This window comes from Haliotis cracherodii, unplaced genomic scaffold (assembly GCF_022045235.1).
Source record: "Haliotis cracherodii isolate W230 unplaced genomic scaffold, xgHalCrac1.p SCAF_13, whole genome shotgun sequence".
NCBI classification, from domain to species: domain Eukaryota; kingdom Metazoa; phylum Mollusca; class Gastropoda; order Lepetellida; family Haliotidae; genus Haliotis; species Haliotis cracherodii.
The window spans coordinates 12875871-12897105 of NW_027266268.1; the positions used below are offsets into that span (position 1 = coordinate 12875871).

General features: G+C 39.2%; 1 protein-coding gene across 3 annotated transcripts in view; it reads right to left on the bottom strand.

Moving 5' to 3' along the window:
- Positions 1-2772: 2772 nt before the first annotated feature.
- LOC139459637 (uncharacterized) overlaps positions 2773-21235 on the bottom strand; it is a 34840-nt gene continuing 16377 nt past the window's right edge. For all 3 annotated transcript variants that reach the window (XM_071241229.1, XM_071241227.1, XM_071241228.1), the window contains exons 7-11: positions 20923-21040; positions 16346-16718; positions 4164-15261; positions 3552-3654; positions 2773-3318 (exon numbers count right to left, since the gene is read on the bottom strand). In XM_071241229.1, coding sequence (XP_071097330.1) covers positions 3238-3318; positions 3552-3654; positions 4164-15261; positions 16346-16718; positions 20923-21040 — 11773 coding nt within the window. In that variant the 3' untranslated portion in view covers positions 2773-3237. The remainder of the gene's footprint in view (positions 3319-3551; positions 3655-4163; positions 15262-16345; positions 16719-20922; positions 21041-21235) is intronic.

A 21235-nucleotide genomic window follows, 5' to 3' on the forward strand; every position in this document is an offset into this window, starting at 1 on the left:
TTTTGAATGCTTGATGCCTTGAATATTGTAATCCTGATAAAACAACTTTGAGCAAGAAGCGTAGGAATCTGAAACCTTCTTAGAAAGGTTCTATTGTACCTCTCAAACGTTGTGAAATGTAAATACCAAAACCTGGAACTTGTGGAATATTGTTCGACATAAGCCATGAATGCTACGTTTCATCTTTGCAGAATTATTCGCATAAGTCGTAGCGTACCACTTGACTATTCTATGCTGCGTGTACTTGGCTGATCGTGCGTCATCGTACCCGGATAAGGTGAATAGTTCGTCGTGCTATCAACCACTGGTCATTGAACAGGATTCACTCACTCGCTCAATACTCCTTCCAGAACAGAAAAACAGTTGTTGGTATTTCCAAATTATTTCTCTCTACCAACATGATCCTTGAACAACAACCCGAACCCTGGAACAACAGCACACGCCTTTGTACAACAGTGTAGACCTTGAACACCAGCACAGACCTTGAACAACAGCACAAGCCGTGGACAACAGTACACGCCTTGAACATCAGCACACGCCTTGAACAACAGCACACGCCTTTGTACGACAGTGCAGACCTTGAACAACAGCACAGACCTTGAACAACAGCACAAGCCGTGGACAACAACAGTACACGCCTTGAACATCAGCACGAGCAAGTATTAGGAAGAAGGCAGTACAATGAATTACAACATAACTTATGAAAATATTTAAAATATTTAAAATATTTTATTGACTTAAGTGGTATTCTATATTTGGTAACAATTTATCTTATTTCCTGTGGCTCGAGGATGACACTTTCTCTCCTCATCAGCGAGATACATGGTTATCTTGAATCCCATCTCTCCCCGCAAAGCATGTACTATAATGTCAACACCAAAAACTCAGTACATAGTAAACATGATTAAACTTGTTTACACTTTGAATAGTACACATTTCGTGTTTCCATATGCATTCCACTTCGGGGACATGGACATTCTACATTATAAATATAAAAAGACATACTAGGCTATGCTATTGAAACAAAAAGGGAGGCGTTTATATTGGAGATTTTTACTCGAGTGAGTGAGTATGGTGTTACGCCGCTTTTAGCAATATTCCAGTAATATCACGGCGGGGGAGACCCCAAATGGGCTTCACACCATGTACTCACGTCGGGAATCGAACCCGGGTCTTCAACGTGACGAGCAATCGCTTTAACCATTAGGCTACCCGACCGCCCCGATTTTTACTCGAAAACAAATATGTCCTGAACGACTCATGAAAAATAACTCATTACTAATATAAATATGTGCACTGGCTATTATGTATTGTAATATAATATGATTATTATAATACAAAATTATGTTTTAATTTACACGCGTACTCAAATAAGAAAACATATTATACAAGACAAACATATTATGTCGTACATATACAATAAACAGTAAGAATATTATAGGGTTTTATATATACATACATGAACATCTTTTACTTTGCATATATGGATTCAAAATGGAAGAAAACATTTAATATAAAAAACGTGTAAATTCCTCACATTCATAAAATTGGGAATTGGGAAAATTGGGGGCAATTGGTGGCCCTGGCGTCTAAGGTGCCGAATTCGCCGAGCAGAGTTGCGTCCGTTAAGCCGACTCTTATGGCTTTCGTCGTAGATTTCAGCAGCACCTGTGGCGTTCCTCACACATTAAGCTGATATATGATATTAACAATCGACTGATTCAAGCAAGCAAGCGCGCTCTCCTCCTTCCCTCCCTCAATCCCCACCCAAACCCACCCACTCACTCACTCACTCACCAACCCACGTCAATAATTTCTAGTTTACACATTTTCCAAAATATGTTAATAATCTTAACCAATCAGATTACAGGCTATATTTAATTGTTGTTTCGTAAGCACATTTATTGCACGCATTCTTTTAAACATACAAGGTTTTAATTACGACTATGATTATAATTCATGTCATGGAACGTCCAGTTCAGCTCGTTTATGCCAGACCAATTTTACAAACGAGAAACGGAAACATAGCACTTTATATACTCAATGACAATTCAAAAATATGTTTTCTCTATTCTAAGTGGATGTTATGTGTCATATATACTGTACTTTACAAACCAAAATTTTAAAAGCAAACGTCTATTTTTCCGATTTTTCTTTCACTTATTTGCTAACAAAACGAAAATGGGATGAGATTCCGCCTAATTTGCAAATTTCCAAATGAAACGTGGTGTCTCTTAACGCAACTTATTATTTTCGAAACACATGTAAATAATCTGAAAATAAGCCAAATGCATGTTACAACAACTCATGTATTTAAACGTAATTAAAGTCTACCATCTATACACACGTTAGAACATACGTGTAACTTTTGTTCTATAGGCTTATGTACATTTATCAAACATCTATCTATTCATATGCATATTCCTTCTGGAGATTTACTGACAACATTTTTCTATGAAAGGGTTTTAACAAATAATAATATATTCCTATCTTGCAAAAATTTAAATACAGAAGATATATACACATATGTGGATATCTGGATGTTTTTAGTAAATGTCCAGCAGGAAGAATACAACTGTGTATGAGTAGTTGTACGATACATATATATATATATATATATATATATATATATATATATATATATATATATATATATATATATATATTTACATATATATTTACATATATATATATATATTTATATATATATATATATATATATATATATATATATATATATATATATATATATATATATACATGTAATGGGTAATGTAAATGGGTAAATTGGAAATGTTAATGGGTAAATTGTACAATGTGGCTAGACATATTAATCGATTTGAACTAAATGTTGACGTTATCATTGCATCTGTACAAGACAAGCTATAGTATGTCCAACATTTCATTGGAACAATGGAATGAATAAACAGACTATTTTGATACTCTGTAGCCTTAATATTCACATTGTGTTTAGTTCAGCACGTTTGTCATTGAAACATCTGCTTTAATATTTCCTTTAGATTATTTTCATAAATGGTTACGTATATAAAAGAAACACTCAATTTACTAATTGTGAACACATTACATATAACATGTTACTATTTAAAGTCGCTAACTCACATGAATAAAAAAGAAATGTCAGTTAACTTATGGTAAAACTGTACACGAACAAGAAGCATGTTATGTTTATGCCTATGGTCTCTCCTCCCGTTCCATGATTCTTTCAGACCCCCAGCCTCAGAGGGTACCATTGATCATCCTCCACGAAATATAAGCACGTCTCACATCTTCACTCGACCTTTGGCCCACTTCGTCAACCTAGGGCACACGGAGCATCATGTGGATATACCAACTGACTTATACCAATGAAACCAAATGAACCATATGAATATATGTTATGTCTACCAACATGTAAATCCAAATCCAAATGCCTTAACTATTTACGAAGTACATGCAGCTTGTTCTCATCTGCGATCAGGTATTAAATGCATTATGTGACGATAACATTACTTTCTTTGACAAGACCCAATCGTGCCTTGCATAGTAATTACCAGTTCTTCTGTATCAATCCTCATCCTCATCCTCTTCTTGGGAGGAAGTGCACAAACTTCAGTACTTCCCCTCTTTCGGCATGTTAGATCTGTGTCCCTGCAACTGGAAGTAAACAGTTTCAATTACGTCAACGTATTTAAGGTCCTAATGTGAAAAGACACATTCATACGAACTTAAATAAATTCTACAGACAATCGCAGTTTAGTTGATACCTTTTATTATATTTAGTTAGTAAAAATACTAACCGTACAAGTTGCACATATCATGCATCATCAAAGTTGTGAAATAGGCGAAGAGAAAACGTGATTAGTGGTCTGTAAATAATTCAGTTATGGCCAGGTGAGCTATTGGTTAACTATATGAGCAATAATCTTCAACACCATGGTCACAGTATGCTGACACCAAACCAACCAGGACATACACTGCAAATCACGACTCAAATTATTAGTGACGAATAGGGGGCGTATTCTTCCCTGTTAAAGTGAAATATAAAGTGATATGTGGTACATCTCGTGATTGATGCCTATATTTCTAACTCCGTGAATGATGATGTTATGGCATACACATATGTAGGAGATATTTTAAGTCAGTGAATGTTGTAGCAGACTTACCTAGATGTCAATGTTTCCTTCAGGTCTTGGCTGGAACACAGTTCAAGAGGTGTTTTGCCTTCACTGTTTTCCATACTAGGATCAGCTCCCTTCGACAGCAACATATTCGCAGTTTCTGTATATCCATATAGACATGCATAGTGAAGTGGCGTCATGTGGACACGATTCATTGGGCAAGAGTCAGCTCCACGCTCCAACAACAAATCCCCAATCGCCATGTGTCCTTGTATGCAGGCATTGTGCAGGGGGGTATTTCCATAATGATTGCTTGCATCCAGTTGTGCCCCTGATGCTGTCAGGAGAGTCACACACCCTATACGTCCTTCCCAGCAGGCGTCATGAAGAGGCGTTCTGTTGTACACATTTGTACTGTTTACGTTGGCTCCCATGCGTATAAGCAGTGTTGATATTATATCATGTCCATTATCCACAGCGTCAAACAGTGGGGTTCTCCCATGTCTGTCCGTGATGTTAACATTACCATACTCAAGAAGTGTTTTGACCATTGCTTCATGGCCTGTTCGACATGCTATATGAAGGAGAGAACGTCCATCTCGGTTTATACCAGAGGCAGCAAAGTGCAGACATTGCTTGACAATGTCAACATGACCAGTTTCACATGCAACAAATACAGGAGAGTTGCCGTTGTTATTCCACACATTAACATCAGCACCATACTTCTTCAGCACTTCAACAGATTTAACACTACCTGTTCGACAAGCTAAGTGCAAAGCAGTGTCCCCATTCACAAGATCTCTTCCTGAAACATCTTGCCGTGTGTGTTCACCAAGGAGTTCCCGCCTATATATGTATTTTAGTATTATTTCTAACACGTTGTAGTGTCCATTTATAGAAGCCAAATGGAGAACAGTTTGCCCTAGGACATTTACTGCTTCTAACTCTTGGTGTCTCAACAGCTGACATATCATACCTACATGCCCTTTCATAGATGCAATATGTAATGGTGTATTTCCCAACAAGTTAGATATGCTCAGGTCAGCTCCCGCATCCAATAAACACTGTACCATGTCACTGTGTTCATTTAAGCACGCTTTATGTAATGGTGTATCTCCTCGTCCATCCTGAACTGACACATGCGCTCCCGATCTTATCAGAAGCTGTGTGATGGTCAGGTAACCCTTGCCAACAGCTTCATGAACAGATGTTCTTCCTTTTGCATTTCTAGCGTTACAGTTTGCGTTATTAACAACAAGAGAAGAACACACACCTTCATGTCCACCTTTAGCAGCTAAATGTAGTGGGGTGTTTCCTTTTGCATCTGCGATGAAAGGATCTGCTCCACTTGTTAACAACAATAAAACTATGTCTTTACTGCCGATACTACTGGCGTGGTGTAATGGTGTGGCGTCGTTGGAATCAACAACGTTTGGATCAATGAAATATTTTATAAGTGTTTGAACAATCGCCGTATCACCTTTAGTTGCAGCAAAATGGAGTGCAAGCTCTCCTTGCTCATTACGCATGTGTGACATTGAGGTAAAATGTTTTTTACAATGTTTTTGCAAAGTCAAAACAACATCAACACACCCATGAGAAACAGCTGTGTGAAGAAACGTGTTTCCCATATTGTCCCGCTCAGCCATATTCACACTACACCTTATGATAAATTTCAACAGGAGAATACCTCCTTTCTGGCAAATTCGATCTGAATAGTCGTACCACAAACATTTTGAGTTGTGGACACTTACAAATAGCTTGACGATCTTTTGACATCGTCTTTCTACGGCAATATCCAAAGGTTTGTATCCATCATCATTTACTTCTGCAGACAGACAAGCAAATCTCTGCAACAAGAACATGCAGACCTCTGCTCTTTTGTACATGCATGCAACATGCAAAACAGAATTATTCTTGTCCTTAGTCTTAACGGACATATCAGCTCCACGATCTATGAACATTTGTATTAAGTCGACAAACCCCTTTCGGCATAGAATATGTAATGGAGCCTCTCCTGCATTGGAAAACTCAGACGAATGATCCCCTGTTTCCAATAACATTGTAACCATTTGTTTATTTCCACGTTCACATGCTTTATGGAGAACTGTATATCCACTACCATCCTGTTCAGATGGATCAATGTCAGTCTTAAGAATCGTTTCTAACGTTCCTATGTCATTGGAATCACACAACCAATGGAAAGGTGATTCGCCGATGCTATTGGAAGATGAAATTGGAAAACGCTCTTTGTGTAAAATCAATGTATTGACAATACATGTAAACCTCTTTTCATGTGCTATTTCTATAGCAGAATGGTAATCGACGGAATCATATATGCATGCATTATCCCCGGGGGACAAATTGTCTGGATAATTGTTCTCTCTGAGAAAACTATATTGCAGAAACAGCTTTACAAGTTCCACACTGCCTTGTCTGCAAACTACATGGAGTGGTTTTAGATCCTGATTTGTGAATTTCAGCAGATGGGGTTGTTTTTGTAGGATTACATTGACAGCTTTTGTATTATCCGTTAAACAAGCAAGATGCAGAATTGTATTTCCTTGCTCGTCTCTTTCTGTAAAATCTCCGTCCATGTCTAAGAAGTATCTCAATAAACTGATATTATCCTTTATAATTGCAAGAATTACTGGTGAGTCTGTATAATGTTCGGTGTTGTTTACTGAATACATTTTCCAAGATTCATACAATATCTTTATAACATTGAAGTACCGTTTTGAGAAGCATCTTTCTATGACGGGGTAGAGCTGAATGATATCACCAGAGGATATATCAGGTTGAAAGCCTTTACTCAGTATCAGTGCAACATTATCTTCATCTTTATTTCTGAAGGCTTTCTGGAAAACAGTTTTTCCCTCCTCATCTAAATCAGATAAAATGGCTCCATTGTCGACAAGTTGTTTGAAAGCATGCATATGATTTCCATCATAAGCAAGGTGAATTGGCACTAATGAGTCCATGTTTGATTTGTCCACATCTTGAGCGATTTGTTGATAATCATCGACTTTCATGTGTGAAATTCCTTCTTCCTCGTCAACCAGAAGAGAATAAATATGTTGTATGTCACTTTCATTCGACAACAATGACACATTGAGGTTTGATGGTGACAGGTGTGCGTTGTGACTTATCATGATCTCTAGTAACTCCAAATTGCCTCTACTTGCAGCGACCACAACACAGGGATAACCATTTGGTCCAGCTATCTGTTGATAATCTCCCTTTTCTAAGAGTAGTTTGACAACATCCATATGCTGCCCAAGACATGCAGCATACATTGGCGTATTTTTGTGAGAATTCTGTATAACTGCATCAGCATTGTTATCCAATAAGAAGTTCACAACAGATATATGTCCTCGAAAACAAGCACGGTGAAGAGGTGTGTGTCCCTTATGTCCGAAGGCATTTATGTCAGCCTTGGCGTGCACCAACAGTTTTACTGCATCCAGATACCCTCCTTCTGCAGCAAAATGTAATGGTGTAGATCCCTTCTGGTTAATACTATTTACTTTTATTCCTGCCTCGAGAAGTAATGCAATTATACCCGATTTATCAAAGTTTGAAGCACAATGGAGGGCACTGTTTCCTCCATTGTCTGTTGCTGAAATCCTTTCCTTATCAGTGTGGTCAAGGAGCAATTCTACAATATCCGTATATCCCTCTTCACTAGCAATATGAAGAGGCATCTTGCCATCATTGCCAGGAACTGTATGTGTACAGTTATTTCGTAACAACTTACGAACGAGGTTAATATTCTCATTTTCCACAGCAATGTGCATAGGGGATTCCCCCTTCATATTCTGTTGGGAACTATCAATGCCTCTTGTAAGCAAATTAGTTGCATGCCACAGAAGACCTAGCATGCATGCATGGTGGAGGAGAGTGTTGCCATTTTCATCTTTACAAGACAGTGCATAACCTCCGGTATATTCACATATAATTCTCATAATATCTTTATCTTTTACCACGAATCCTAATGGGCAAGTCTTGTTTTTATCCCTTTTGAATGGGTCGGCAGAGTGACACAGAAGAAGTTTTATTAAAACGATGTCCCTGTGTTGACAGGCGACATGGAGAGGTGTTGTTCCATGGACGTCTTCCACATTGACCTCAGCATCATGTTTCAATAGAAGACTAGCAACAGTGAAGTTTCGATTTTTGCAAGCATCCAATACTGGAGTTACCTGCATTGTATCAAATGAGTTTACTTCGGCGCCAGCTTTTAATAATATAATAATAACAGAAATGCACCCCTTCCTACATGCTAGCTGTAATGGAGACACTACTCTTGAACAGCAGTTAACATCTGCTCCTCTTTTAATGAGCAGTTGAACTACTTTTGAGTTATTCTTTCCAACTGCTTTGTGTAAAGGAGTTTCACCTTGACTGTCACACGAGTAGAGACATATACCTGACTGTATTAGAAAGTCCACAATAGTTTCATTGTCATTGATACAAGCTGTATGTAACAGTGTTTTCTGGCCACTATTCACACAATGTACATCCGCACCATTATCAATCAACAATTTTAAAATGTCAAACTGTTCATGAAAACATGCTTCAAACATTATTTGGTCACTGTTAAAAGAGGTAAAAATCTCGCTGTCTAAAAAAGGTATCATTCCATGTCCAAGTCTGACACCATGCTTGATTAATTCTTTCACCAAACCAGTCGGCATTGGATCTGACATGTTACTGACAATCAAATTTGTCATAATGGGATGTTTATGTTTGAGAGCTAGTCTTAGATGGTCAGGTGAAAACTTATAACCCTTTTCTATGAAAACCATTATGACTTGTAGTAAACCACGAGAACAGGCACATGACATCAAATCACCATCCACCAAGTCACCACTGCTATATTTTAGCAGCATCTGAAGAATAGCATTATTGGGATATGCCATCGCCACGTTCAACACCTGTCTCGTTATTGTGGGAGTAACATTTTTGCCACATTTCGCAATTAGGATATATACCAAATATGCTTTCCTCCTGACCACACTTTCATATAGCAATATTTGGAAGAGTCTTGAGATGGAATTTTCATTGTCGGTGAATATATCGCTGTCTGAAATAATCTCAATGATTTCTTCAACTATAGGCTCTAAATCTTTATGACATGAGAGCAATTTACACACAACAATACCTTTGTCGAACAATTTTCTGCAGACAGCGATACACTGTGAACGTCCATGATATTTATATATTACAGAATCATTTTGTCTAACTATATCTGCTACTTTCGAGTCCTCTAACTGTTTGTGGTCATTATATTCTTCATTGTTAGGTAGTGTTAAGAGAGCATTATCCTCAGTAGCTTCATGTTCACCACTGTTTAAAATTCCTAAATTAGTCGTATGATGTCGTAATAGAAAATTTGAAAAAAACATTTTGTCCATGTTATCTCTTAACAGTTTCACATTCTCAAAATGTCCTTTTCTGAATACCACTTCAGGAGTTGAGTAATCCTCTGAACCAATAGCTGATACAGTAGCGCCTTTCTCCAATAAACGTTTCACAACATCCAAGTACCCTACCCTGCATGATGCAGAGTTGCACATAAAATCAGCAGCTGGAGGACAAGCTCCTTTATCTAACAACAACTTCACAATTTCTACGTTTATTCTTCTGCATGCCTCACTTAAAGGTGAGTAACCACCATGTGTGGTTTGCACGTCTGCGCCTTTATCTAACAACAGTTTAACCATCTCTACATGTTCTTTCTGTATTGCTATACATAAACACGAGTAACCTTTATCATCACACGCTGATGGATCAGCTCCGTTATCTAACAAAAGCTTCACAATTTCTACGTTTTTTCTTCTGCATGCCACATTAAGAGGTGAGTAACCATCACCAGTGGTTTGCACGTCTGCGCCTTTATCTAACAACAGTTTAACCATCTCTACATGTTCATTCTCTGTTGCAATATATAAACACGTGTCACCTTCATCATCACAAGCTGATGGGTCAGCTCCGTTATCTAACAAAAGCTTCACAATTTCTACGTTTTTTGTTCTGCATGCCTCACTTATAGGCGTGTGACCATCAAAACCGGGCTCCATATTTGCGCCTTTATCTAACAACAAGTTAACCATCTCTACATGTTCTTTCTGTATTGCTACACATAAACAAGGGTAACCTTTATCATCCCAAGCTGATGGATCAGCTCCGTTATCTAACAAAAGCTTCACAATTTCTACGTTTTTTCTTCTGCATGCCTCACTTAGAGGTGAGTAACCATCATCAGTGGTTTGCACGTTTGCGCCTTTATCTAACAACAGTTTAAGAAGCTCTACATGTTCATTCTGTATTGCTATTTGTAAGCACGAGTAACGTTCATAATCAGAAGCTGATGGGTCAGCTCCTTTATCTAACAAAAGCTTCACAATTTCTACGTTTTTTGTTCTGCATGCCTCACTTAGAGGCGTGTGACCACCAAAACCGGGCTCCATATTTGCGCCTTTATCTAACCAGAAGTTAACCATCTCTACATGTTCTTTCTGTATTGCTATTTGTAAACACGAGTAACCTTTATCATCACAAGCTGATGGATCAGCTCCGTTATCTAACAAAAGCTTCACAATTTCTACGTTTTTTGTTCTGTATGCCTCACTTAGAGGCGTGTGACCACCAAAACCGGGCTCCATATTTGCGCCTTTATCTAACAACAAGTTAACAATCTCTACATGTTCTTCCTGTTTTGCTATACTTAAACACGAGTAACTTCTATCATCACACGTTGATGGATCAGCTCCTTTATCTAACAAAAGCTTCACAATTTCTACGTTTTTGCTTCTGCATGCCTCACTTAGAGGTGAGTAACCATCACGAATGGTTTGCACGTCTACGCCTTTATCTAATAAATGTTTATCAAACTCTGCAAGTTGATTCTTTTTTACTACATATGAACACTTGCCACCTTCATGATCACAAGCTGATGGGTCAGCTCCTTTATCTAACAAAAGCTTCACAATTTCTACGTTTTTTCTTCTGCATGCCACATTAAGAGGTGAGTAACCATCATCAGTGGTTTGCACGTCTGCGCCTTTATCTAACAACAGTTTAACCATCTCTACATGTTCATTCTCTATCGCTACATGTAAACACGAGTAACTTACATCAATAGAAGCAGATAGATTAGCTCCTTTATCTAACAAAAGCTTCACAATTTCTACGTTTTTTCTTCTGCATGCCTCTCTTAGAGGCGTTTGACCCTCAAAACCGGGCTCCATATCCGCGCCTTTATCTAATAACAGTTTAACTATCTCTACATGTTCATTCTCTGTTGCTATACATAAACATGTGTCACATTTATCATCCCAAGCTGATGGATCAGCTCCGTTATCTAACAAAAGCTTCACAATTTCTACGTTTTTTCTTCTGCATGCCACATTAAGAGGTGAGTAACCATCATCAGTGGTTTGCACGTCTGCGCCTTTATCTAACAACAGTTTAACAAGCTCTACATGTTCATTCTCTGTTGCTATATATAAACACGTGTCACCTTCATCATCACAAGCTGATGGGTCAGCTCCTTTATCTAACAAAAGCTTCACAATGTCTACGTTTTTTGTTCTGCATGCCTCACTTAGAAATGAGTATTCATCATGAATGGTTTGCACGTTCGCGCCTTTATCTAACAACAGTTTAACAAGCTCTACATGTTCATTCTGTATTGCCATATATAAACACGAGTAACCTTCATCAATAGAAGCTGATAGATTAGCTCCTTTATCTAACAAAAGCTTCACAATTTCTACGTTTTTTGTTCTGCATGCCTCACTTAGAGGCGTGTGACCATCAAAACCGGGCTCCATATTTGCGCCTTTATCTAACAACAGTTTAACCATCTCTACATGTTCATTCTGTATTGCTATCCATAAACACGTGTCACCTTCATTATCACGAGCTGATGGATCAGCTCCGTTATATAACAAAAGCTTCACAATTTCTACGTTTTTTCTTCTGCATGCCACACTTAGAGGCGTGTGACCACCAAAACCGGGCTCCATATTTGCGCCTTTATCTAACAACAAGTTAACAATCTCTACATGTTCTTCCTGTATTGCTATACTTAAACACGAGTAACTTCTATCATCACACGTTGATGGATCAGCTCCTTTATCTAACAAAAGCTTCACAATTTCTACGTTTTTTCTTCTGCATGCCACATTAAGAGGTGAGTAACCATCATCAGTGGTTTGCACGTCTGCGCCTTTATCTAACAACAGTTTAACAAGCTCTACATGTTCATTCTCTGTTGCTATATATAAACACGTGTCACCTTCATCATCACAAGCTGATGGGTCAGCTCCTTTATCTAACAAAAGCTTCACAATTTCTACGTTTTTTGTTCTGCATGCCTCACTTAGAAATGAGTATTCATCATAAATGGTTTGCACGTTCGCGCCTTTATCTAACAACAGTTTAACAAGCTCTACATGTTCATTCTGTATTGCCATATGTAAACACGAGTAACCTTCATCAATAAAAGCTGATAGATTAGCTCCTTTATCTAACAAAAGCTTCACAATTTCTACGTTTTTTGTTCTGCATGCCTCACTTAGAGGCGTGTGACCATCAAAACCGGGCTCCATATTTGCGCCTTTATCTAACAACAGTTTAACCATCTCTACATGTTCATTCTGTATTGCTATCCATAAACACGTGTCACCTTCATTATCACGAGCTGATGGATCAGCTCCGTTATATAACAAAAGCTTCATAATTTCTACGTTTTTTCTTCTGCATGCCACACTTAGAGGCGTGTGACCACCAAAACCGGGCTCCATATTTGCGCCTTTATCTAACAACAAGTTAACAATCTCTACATGTTCTTCCTGTATTGCTATACTTAAACACGAGTAACTTCTATCATCACACGTTGATGGATCAGCTCCTTTATCTAACAAAAGCTTCACAATTTCTACGTTTTTTGTTCTGCATGCCTCACTTAGAAATGAGTATTCATCATGAATGGTTTGCACGTTCGCGCCTTTATCTAACAACAGTTTAACAAGCTCTACATGTTCATTCTGTATTGCCATATATAAACACGAGTAACCTTCATCAATAAAAGCTGATAGATTAGCTCCTTTATCTAACAAAAGCTTCACAATTTCTACGTTTTTTGTTCTGCATGCCTCACTTAGAGGCGTGTGACCATCAAAACCGGGCTCCATATTTGCGCCTTTATCTAACAACAGTTTAACCATCTCTACATGTTCATTCTGTATTGCTATACTTAAACACGTGTCACCTTCATTATCACGAGCTGATGGATCAGCTCCGTTATATAACAAAAGCTTCACAATTTCTACGTTTTTTCTTCTGCATGCCACACTTAGAGGTGAGTAACCACCAGTGGTTTGCACGTCAACACTTTTATCCAACAACAGTTTAACAAGCTCTACATGTTCTCTCTCTATTGCTATCCTTAAACACGTGTCACCTTCATCATCACAATCTAATGGATCAGCTCCTTTATCTAACAAAAGCTTCATAATGTCTACGTTTTTGGTTCTGCAAGCAACATCAAGCAAGTAACTATGATCAGTGGTTATAAGGCTTGGAGCAGAATTTGTTTCCATCAAAACTTTTACAAAATCTACTTTGTTGTCCTTACTAGCTCTCAATAAGGGATGGTCACAGTTTGCAAAATTATCGGCTTTATGTTCCAGTAATATTTCAACAACATCAATGTGGCCACTTTCACAGGCTTTATGCAGAGGGGTATTTGATATGTCAAAAGGGAGTGAATAAGGCCGTTTCTTGAGCACATCTTGTAACAAGAGGTGATGACCCTTCTCAGAAAGTATATCAATGGCAGTGTAGTCTCTGAAGTTTAACAACGAAATGTCAGCATCGTGGTCCAACAGGGTGTTTACAATGTCATTATATCCAGCTGCACACGCGAGATGTATAGGCGTATCCCCATCCTTATTCCTTTCGGAGACATTGCATTGACATACAAGAAGGTTCACTAAGTCAGTAAAACCTTTCCGACATGCTACATGGAGCGAAGTGTCCATAGTTTCATCTCCCAGGCTAAGATCACAGTTTGCTGCTATCAGACATTTCAGGACAGGTGCATGTCCTTCTGCAGTTGCGACTATAACCGGAGTTGGCCCATCTGGAAGAAGTGAGAAGAGGGAAGGCAAGTGGGAGTTTAGGTCGTAGTCACTAGCTATTAACAAGGACACTATGTTGACATGTCCATGATAGCAAGCGAGATGCAGAGGTGGCATCTTAAATGTAGTTACTTTTTCGATGGACATCCGTTTCTTGCGATAAATGTTTAACCACGGTTGTTCATTTTTTGTGATCCAATTCGGTGCCGTTTCTTTCTTTACTTCCACAAGAACTATAGATAGTATATCCGCATTGCCAGATATGCAACATGACGTTATGCAGTCATACTTGGACTCTGAGGGTATGTGAGAATGGATTAGTTTGTATAGTTCTGCATTGTTGTTGCAGCATAGCCAATGAAGGAAAGATCCGCCGTAAATGGCATCTTCTTCAAGCACTATTTGGGTCATTTGTACATGATTGTGCTGAAAGAGTTTGAGAAGGGACACAACAAACTGAAACTGCTCACATGCCTCATGTGTAAGCACCAGGGCAAAATTAGACTGTTTCAGTTCATGGCTGAGTCTTCGAAGTAGAAGCTCCTGAGATCCACGCGTCAACCAAATTATGAATTGTGACCTTTCAGCATCACATTTAGGCAAAATACGGACATGTTTATGCACAAACATGATATCAATTGATTGCAGATAATTGCCAACGTGATTTGTAGTAAGTTCATTGACTATGTGTTTAATAGTTTGTTTTTCGAAAGTTGCTGTCTCATCATTGGAAGTTATTGTAAAAAATGCACACAGTAAATTGAGATTGTGTTTCAGTTCTCCAAGGCTGACCATCTCAATGCCTGCAATGTGACACGCCCATCTGATGGGACTTTGCAAGAGTGGACATGGCTGGTCATCAGATGTATCATTCAAGAAAGTGAAGCTGAGGTCTCCATCGCGTAAGCACGCTACTAATAATGCCACAAACTGATGGTGTTTGTTGTTGAACAGATGGCGAATCTTAGTGCTTACATTTCTTAGATCCAGAGCTGAAAATCGAACATCATCATTTTATAAGCCATGCCAATAGGGCATTTGTGTATGCATTTTAGTTAAGAAAACAACTAGATACTGCAATATCTTACAGACCTATCAAATTATTTGAACTCATTATATACACTGTATACTTAAATTGCGTTGCGTATACCAACCTAGCAGTTGAACTATCCCAGTTGTATACCAGTTGCTTTTGACAACTACCGGTATGGTCAAGTGCCTTTGTAATTATACGTGTGAAAATATATTAATTTCTTTTGATATCGTAACAGATAAGATCACATTACCAGAGAAAAGTAAAAGTTGCAATGGGAGTTACAAATTATTCATATGATACAAAAAGATACATTTGCGTCTTTCAGGGTTTTTTTCAAATACAACCTCGTAACCCTAAAAACAGTGGAAGTAAATTGTTTCATATTGGACATATTCAACAATAGACTTTGAAATAAAAACTTAAACCCTTGTCACATCACTATTTGATGGGTCATTTTCGTTTGACAATAGTTATGATCATGACTCAATAATGACAGATATGATGCAATTGTGTTTTGCAACTTTGATAGTCCGTTTATGCTTACACCCCTGAATTGTGTGCCAAATCATTAATTAAATACCCATAGATGGCCTAATAGAAACAAAGGAGTCAATGATTTAAAATAGGAAGGGAGAGATATCTTTATACACCACAAAACCCCCACCCAAGGCAATGATTCAATGACCATAACGATATACAATGTAGTCCTATTTGACTTGAATTTGAATACGGAAAATAAGCTAACTGTTTTTGTATATACATTTGACATATATGTATACAGTCGATATTGAATTTATTGAACATTATATACATATAAGGCCCAAAACAGAAACGTGCCATAACATGCTATCTTTTGCCTAGGTGACCTAATTATGGATGGATCAGGTCACTAACATGTTACTAGTATTTTGACACCGGTGCAGACATTATGTGAATGACATCAACGCATGTGATTGAAAAGGATTTGACTGGTAAAAATTGGCCATCATATGAACCTATAGCTTAGGCTAGTTGATATAATGAATGAAAGCAACTTGTACCTGCTTCTTGCGATTCCTCCTCCATTGAATGATCCACAGGCCGTGGCATAGAAAGAGATCCTTTCATAACAACCTCTTCTTCCCCACCTTCAATATGACCATTGGTCCTAAGAAAACCGGTTCCCCCATCATCTTTATCATTTGTTGAACTGTAAAGTTCAACATCGTCTGTAACATCCATGTCAGTCTCCTGGTATGCGTCGTATGCTGGTTGATCTGGCACATCTGGCACATCTGGCACATCTTCAATTTTGTCACATCTCTTGAAACCAGCCGCTGCAAGTAGTCTTTGTTTGACGTATTCCCTGTAGTCCTTCACGTGACAGTTCCTCATTATGGCTGGAGGAACACCCGACAGAAGTGCTTCAGCAACCTGTTTAAAACAAATGTTTTATGGTGGGAAATAGTAACACAACTATTTTCATAATCATAATATACTAGCCACATAAAGAAACTGTGCACGGAGAAAATATATTCTGGATTAAAATACAACACAGCAAGGACAAAATGATGCAGACGCTGTAGCAGCTGACTAATCGGACCATAAGAAAATGTCAACGGGACCTGAACAACATCTGTTACGATGACGTCAGAAGATCAAAATGGAGGAGGGGGTCAAACGACAAAGTCACAAAGTCAATAACGGGTATGACCACCCTGTGCGTGAATCACAGCAGTGCATCGGCGACGCATGTCCACCAAATGGGCATGGAAGGCCTGGGGAATGACCTGCCATATCCTCCTGAAATTCTGTGCCAAGTCACGGACGTTATCTGGAGGATGTGGAAGACGACGCAGACGGCGCTCCATTTCATCCCACACATGCTCTATTGGGGAGAGATCTGGAGAATTTGCAGGCCATGGCAGTAACATGACATTGTTATGGTGAAGGAAATCCATTGCGACCCTAGCCGTGTGAGGACGAGCGTTGTCCTGTTGAAATGTCAATCCCGGGCCATGACGTTGCAGGAAAGGAATGACCACAGGCCTCAGAATCTGATCTCTGTAGCCAACACCGGTGAGATTGCCCTGAACAACCACCAAAGGAGTTCGGTGCCGTGCTGTTATCCCACCCCAAATCATCACAGAGCCACCTCCAAAACGATTCCTCTCCACAATACAGTTGCGTGCATAACGTTCTCCCAAACGCCGGTAGACAAGTTGGCGCCCGTCACTGTGGGAAATGTTGAACCTCGATTCATCTGTAAAGACAACATTTCTCCACCATATTCGAGGTTGGCGAACATGATTTCGACACCATCTTAGACGGTTGACGCGATGACGGTGTGTCAGGATGGGACGTATGGCAGGGCGTCGTGGTCGAATCCCGTACTGACGTAAACGATTCCTGACAGTGTTGGGATGGATGCGGCGCAGTCCAGGAATTGTCTGGGACGTCGTTACTGCCGTTTGGAACCTGTGTCGGAGATGTGTAACTCGAATCAATCTGTCCTGTCTTGGCGTCATTACTCGGGGACGTCCTGAACGTGGGTGGTCGGCAACGTCATTTGTGTTCTGATAACGCCTCACCAATGCCGATATCGTGTTACGATGGCATTGGAAATGTGTTGCCCCCTGTTGTTGCCTCATTCCCGCTCGGATCATTCCAATGGCTTCATGACGCTGTGCAGCTGTCAATCTTGGCATGATTTGCTTGTGATATGCTTGTGTCTGCGCCTGAGAAGTTTTGAATTTTTGAATGACCACAGATCATGCTTTCCAAAGTGACAGCGAATTTTGAGTTGCACATGCTGTGTACAGCTGCACAGGATGCACGTGCAGTAACACATTGCACGTCCATAGGCCCACATCAATGACGTCATATCGCATGGCACGTGCATGAGCGTTTGAATGTCTCCAATAATTGCTGTGTTCAAACCTATATTTCATATATGGACGGTGTGCCCTTATATCTATATTTTCTCCGTGCACAGTTTCTGTATGTGGCTTATATATATATAAAACGTCAAAGCCAGCGAATAATCAGTCTCGATTATTCTACGAAACAGATTCCTTAAGCATAAAAGTCAACATAGCGGTGAAACCTGTATGAATGGATCACTGAAAGGCAGTGATGACACCAGTTTTCGGCGAAAAGGGTAAGCATGTCTTTCTGGACCGGTAGCACCCGTCACTCACATAATTTGCATAAACAGTACGTTTTTGTTAGTTTCCTAACGCAAGAGCAGTCTGTTGAACGAATCCGACTACATCATAAGCATGTGTTTATGAATCACAATCAAATAGTGATGATACCAGGTGTTCTCGAAAATGTGAGCGAATGTAGTCACACCGACAGCACCCATCACAAACACATGCAGAGGCATTCTTTTTGAAAGCTTTACTGATGCCTCGTACGTTGTAACCCTGATAAAACAACCTTTTGATGTTGGAATATTGCTCGACATAAAGGGAAAGGTGACTGTAGGAATGCTGAGGTGATTCCTCTTGTCGTACAGTTTTGTATACCTTTAGCTTAACTTAAATTTGAATCCTTAACCAAACAATATCATTTCTAATACACGCTTAACCTAAGGTGGACAACGTTTTCCAGTAATGCATATCAGGGGTTCAAAGGGCTATAATTGTTCATAATTATGATCTACATGACGTAATAATCAATTACATGCATTTCTTGCTTTTTTCATATGTATCACCAGAACCACCCAAACTACCATGATCTACAAGGAATAGTGATGAAATATACCAGAGAATTCGGTAATCTTAAGTTTGATGACACAAATTTAATGTTTACAAGATTTTGCTGCAAAAGGCGTAGCTGTATATATACTCAACAACAAAGTTCCTGTGACACCTATATTTTAGTGTATTTTTCAAACAAGTAAAGTTTGGTTTTCAATATTGTAGTACATGTAATGGAATCAAGTCACAAAAACGCAACTGCTACAGAAAAGCATGCATTCCATGCAAAAGTTGACTTTTATGCAAGCCCCATGCATTTCACTACCCAAGAAGGGGTATAAAAACAGGTGCGTTAACGGGATTATGCATTGTTTAGTATCGTGCTGACAACAACCACTCAGACAAAACAACAAAATTACGCAATTATTCAACATTACGAAATGCCACGCCTGTCCGAAATTGAGCGTCTGCGAGCTATTGGTATGCTTGAAGCAGGATCGAGTCAACGTGATGTTGCAAGACAATTTAACGTCCACAAATTCCACCATTTGGTATTTATGGCAACGTTGGCAACAGACGAATGCAGTCACAGACCATCCTCGGAGTGGCAGGCCACGCGTAACCAATAATCGACAAGACAACTGGATTCGAACAACACACCTACGAAATCGATTCCAGCCAGCAACAGTAACCGCAAGAAGCATCCCTGGCTTTCGACGAATATCTTCACAAACCGTACGTCGCCGCCTCAGATGTGCTGGGATTGTCGCCAGAAGACCCGCCAGACTTCCCATTTTGACAGGAAACCACCGTCAAGCACTTCTACAGTGGTGCAGACAGCGTCTACAGCGTCACTGACGTGTCTCAGCCACAGCGATGGACGGATTCGAGTGTACCGACGTCTAGGTGAACGTTACGTCAATCTTTATGTCATGGAATAAGATCGGTTCGGGGACGACAGCGTTATGGTATGAGGTGGGATAACAACAAGACAGAGGACCCGTTTGATAGTGGTAGAGGGAAATCTCAATGGACAGCGCCTCCGCGACGAGATCATCGGCCCTGTTGTTCTACCGTTTTTGCGTCGTCATGGCCCAGGTATTACCTTTCAACATGAAAACGCCCGGCCCCATATTGCTTGACTTGTTTAGGACTCTCTTCAACAAAACAACGTGAATGTCATCCTCTGGCCGGCTCGCTCCCCTCCACCAATCGAGCACATGTAGAATGAGATGGATCGGCGCCTTCGACGTCAACCACGTGTTTCACAGACACTCTAGGAACCTCGAAACATGCTCCAGCAGATATGGACAGATATCCCACAGGACCTTGTGCGACGCCTGGTCCATTCCATGAGACGAAGATGTGTTGCTTGCATTGCAACCAGAGGTGGACACGCAGGCTATTGATTTGTAAATTAACATTTTGGCATGTTCATGTTTTTTTAATGAAATCACGCATTTTCTGAAGTCAGCTTAGCAAATTAAACCATTTGAACACTTACAGGAGTCTTTTATCTGTTGCAAACCGAAATTGTTTCAGATTTGGTAAAGAACATAACTTTGTATTAAATCTTATTCAGTGTCACAGGAATTTTTGTTGTTCAGTTTCTTTAGGACGATGGGTCGATTAAATACAAGTCAGCAAGAGAATGTTTCATTGTTGTTGTTTCCAAATATATTCATTATAGGTTTTCTTATGTAATCCCTGGTAATTATAATATCTCTTTAGCTATATAACATCGGTTTGAATACACAAAGTTGTTACCAATGGTTACCATGACCCGGTCTTGAAAAGATTACCCCCTCGAATTTGAATATTGACTGACGTAAAAAAATCTGTTACAATTTCTGGTGTGTATGTGTTTCTGTTAGGTAACAGAAATCGTATGTGTGCCACATCATGCAAACTCATAAAACAAAAGTTCTTCTCACCATAAGGACGATTACACCACAACTGTTTCCATCAGTCTGTGGGAAAATAGGACATGATCTATCCTCCCAGTCTAGAATGTTCTCGCCAGTTCTTTTGCTTCTTATAGCCATATAGTTTCTGCAGCAGAACATAAAACTATTATTATATTAAATGGATATACACAGAGACGCTTTAAATACAAAAACGGGAAATGTGGTCGGTATTAAATGTAAAACATTATAACATCAATAAAACAGCAAATATTAACTGTCATGTAAGCATTTTTTTTATTTTTTTTTATTTTTGTTCAAGCACATCATCGAGTACTATGAT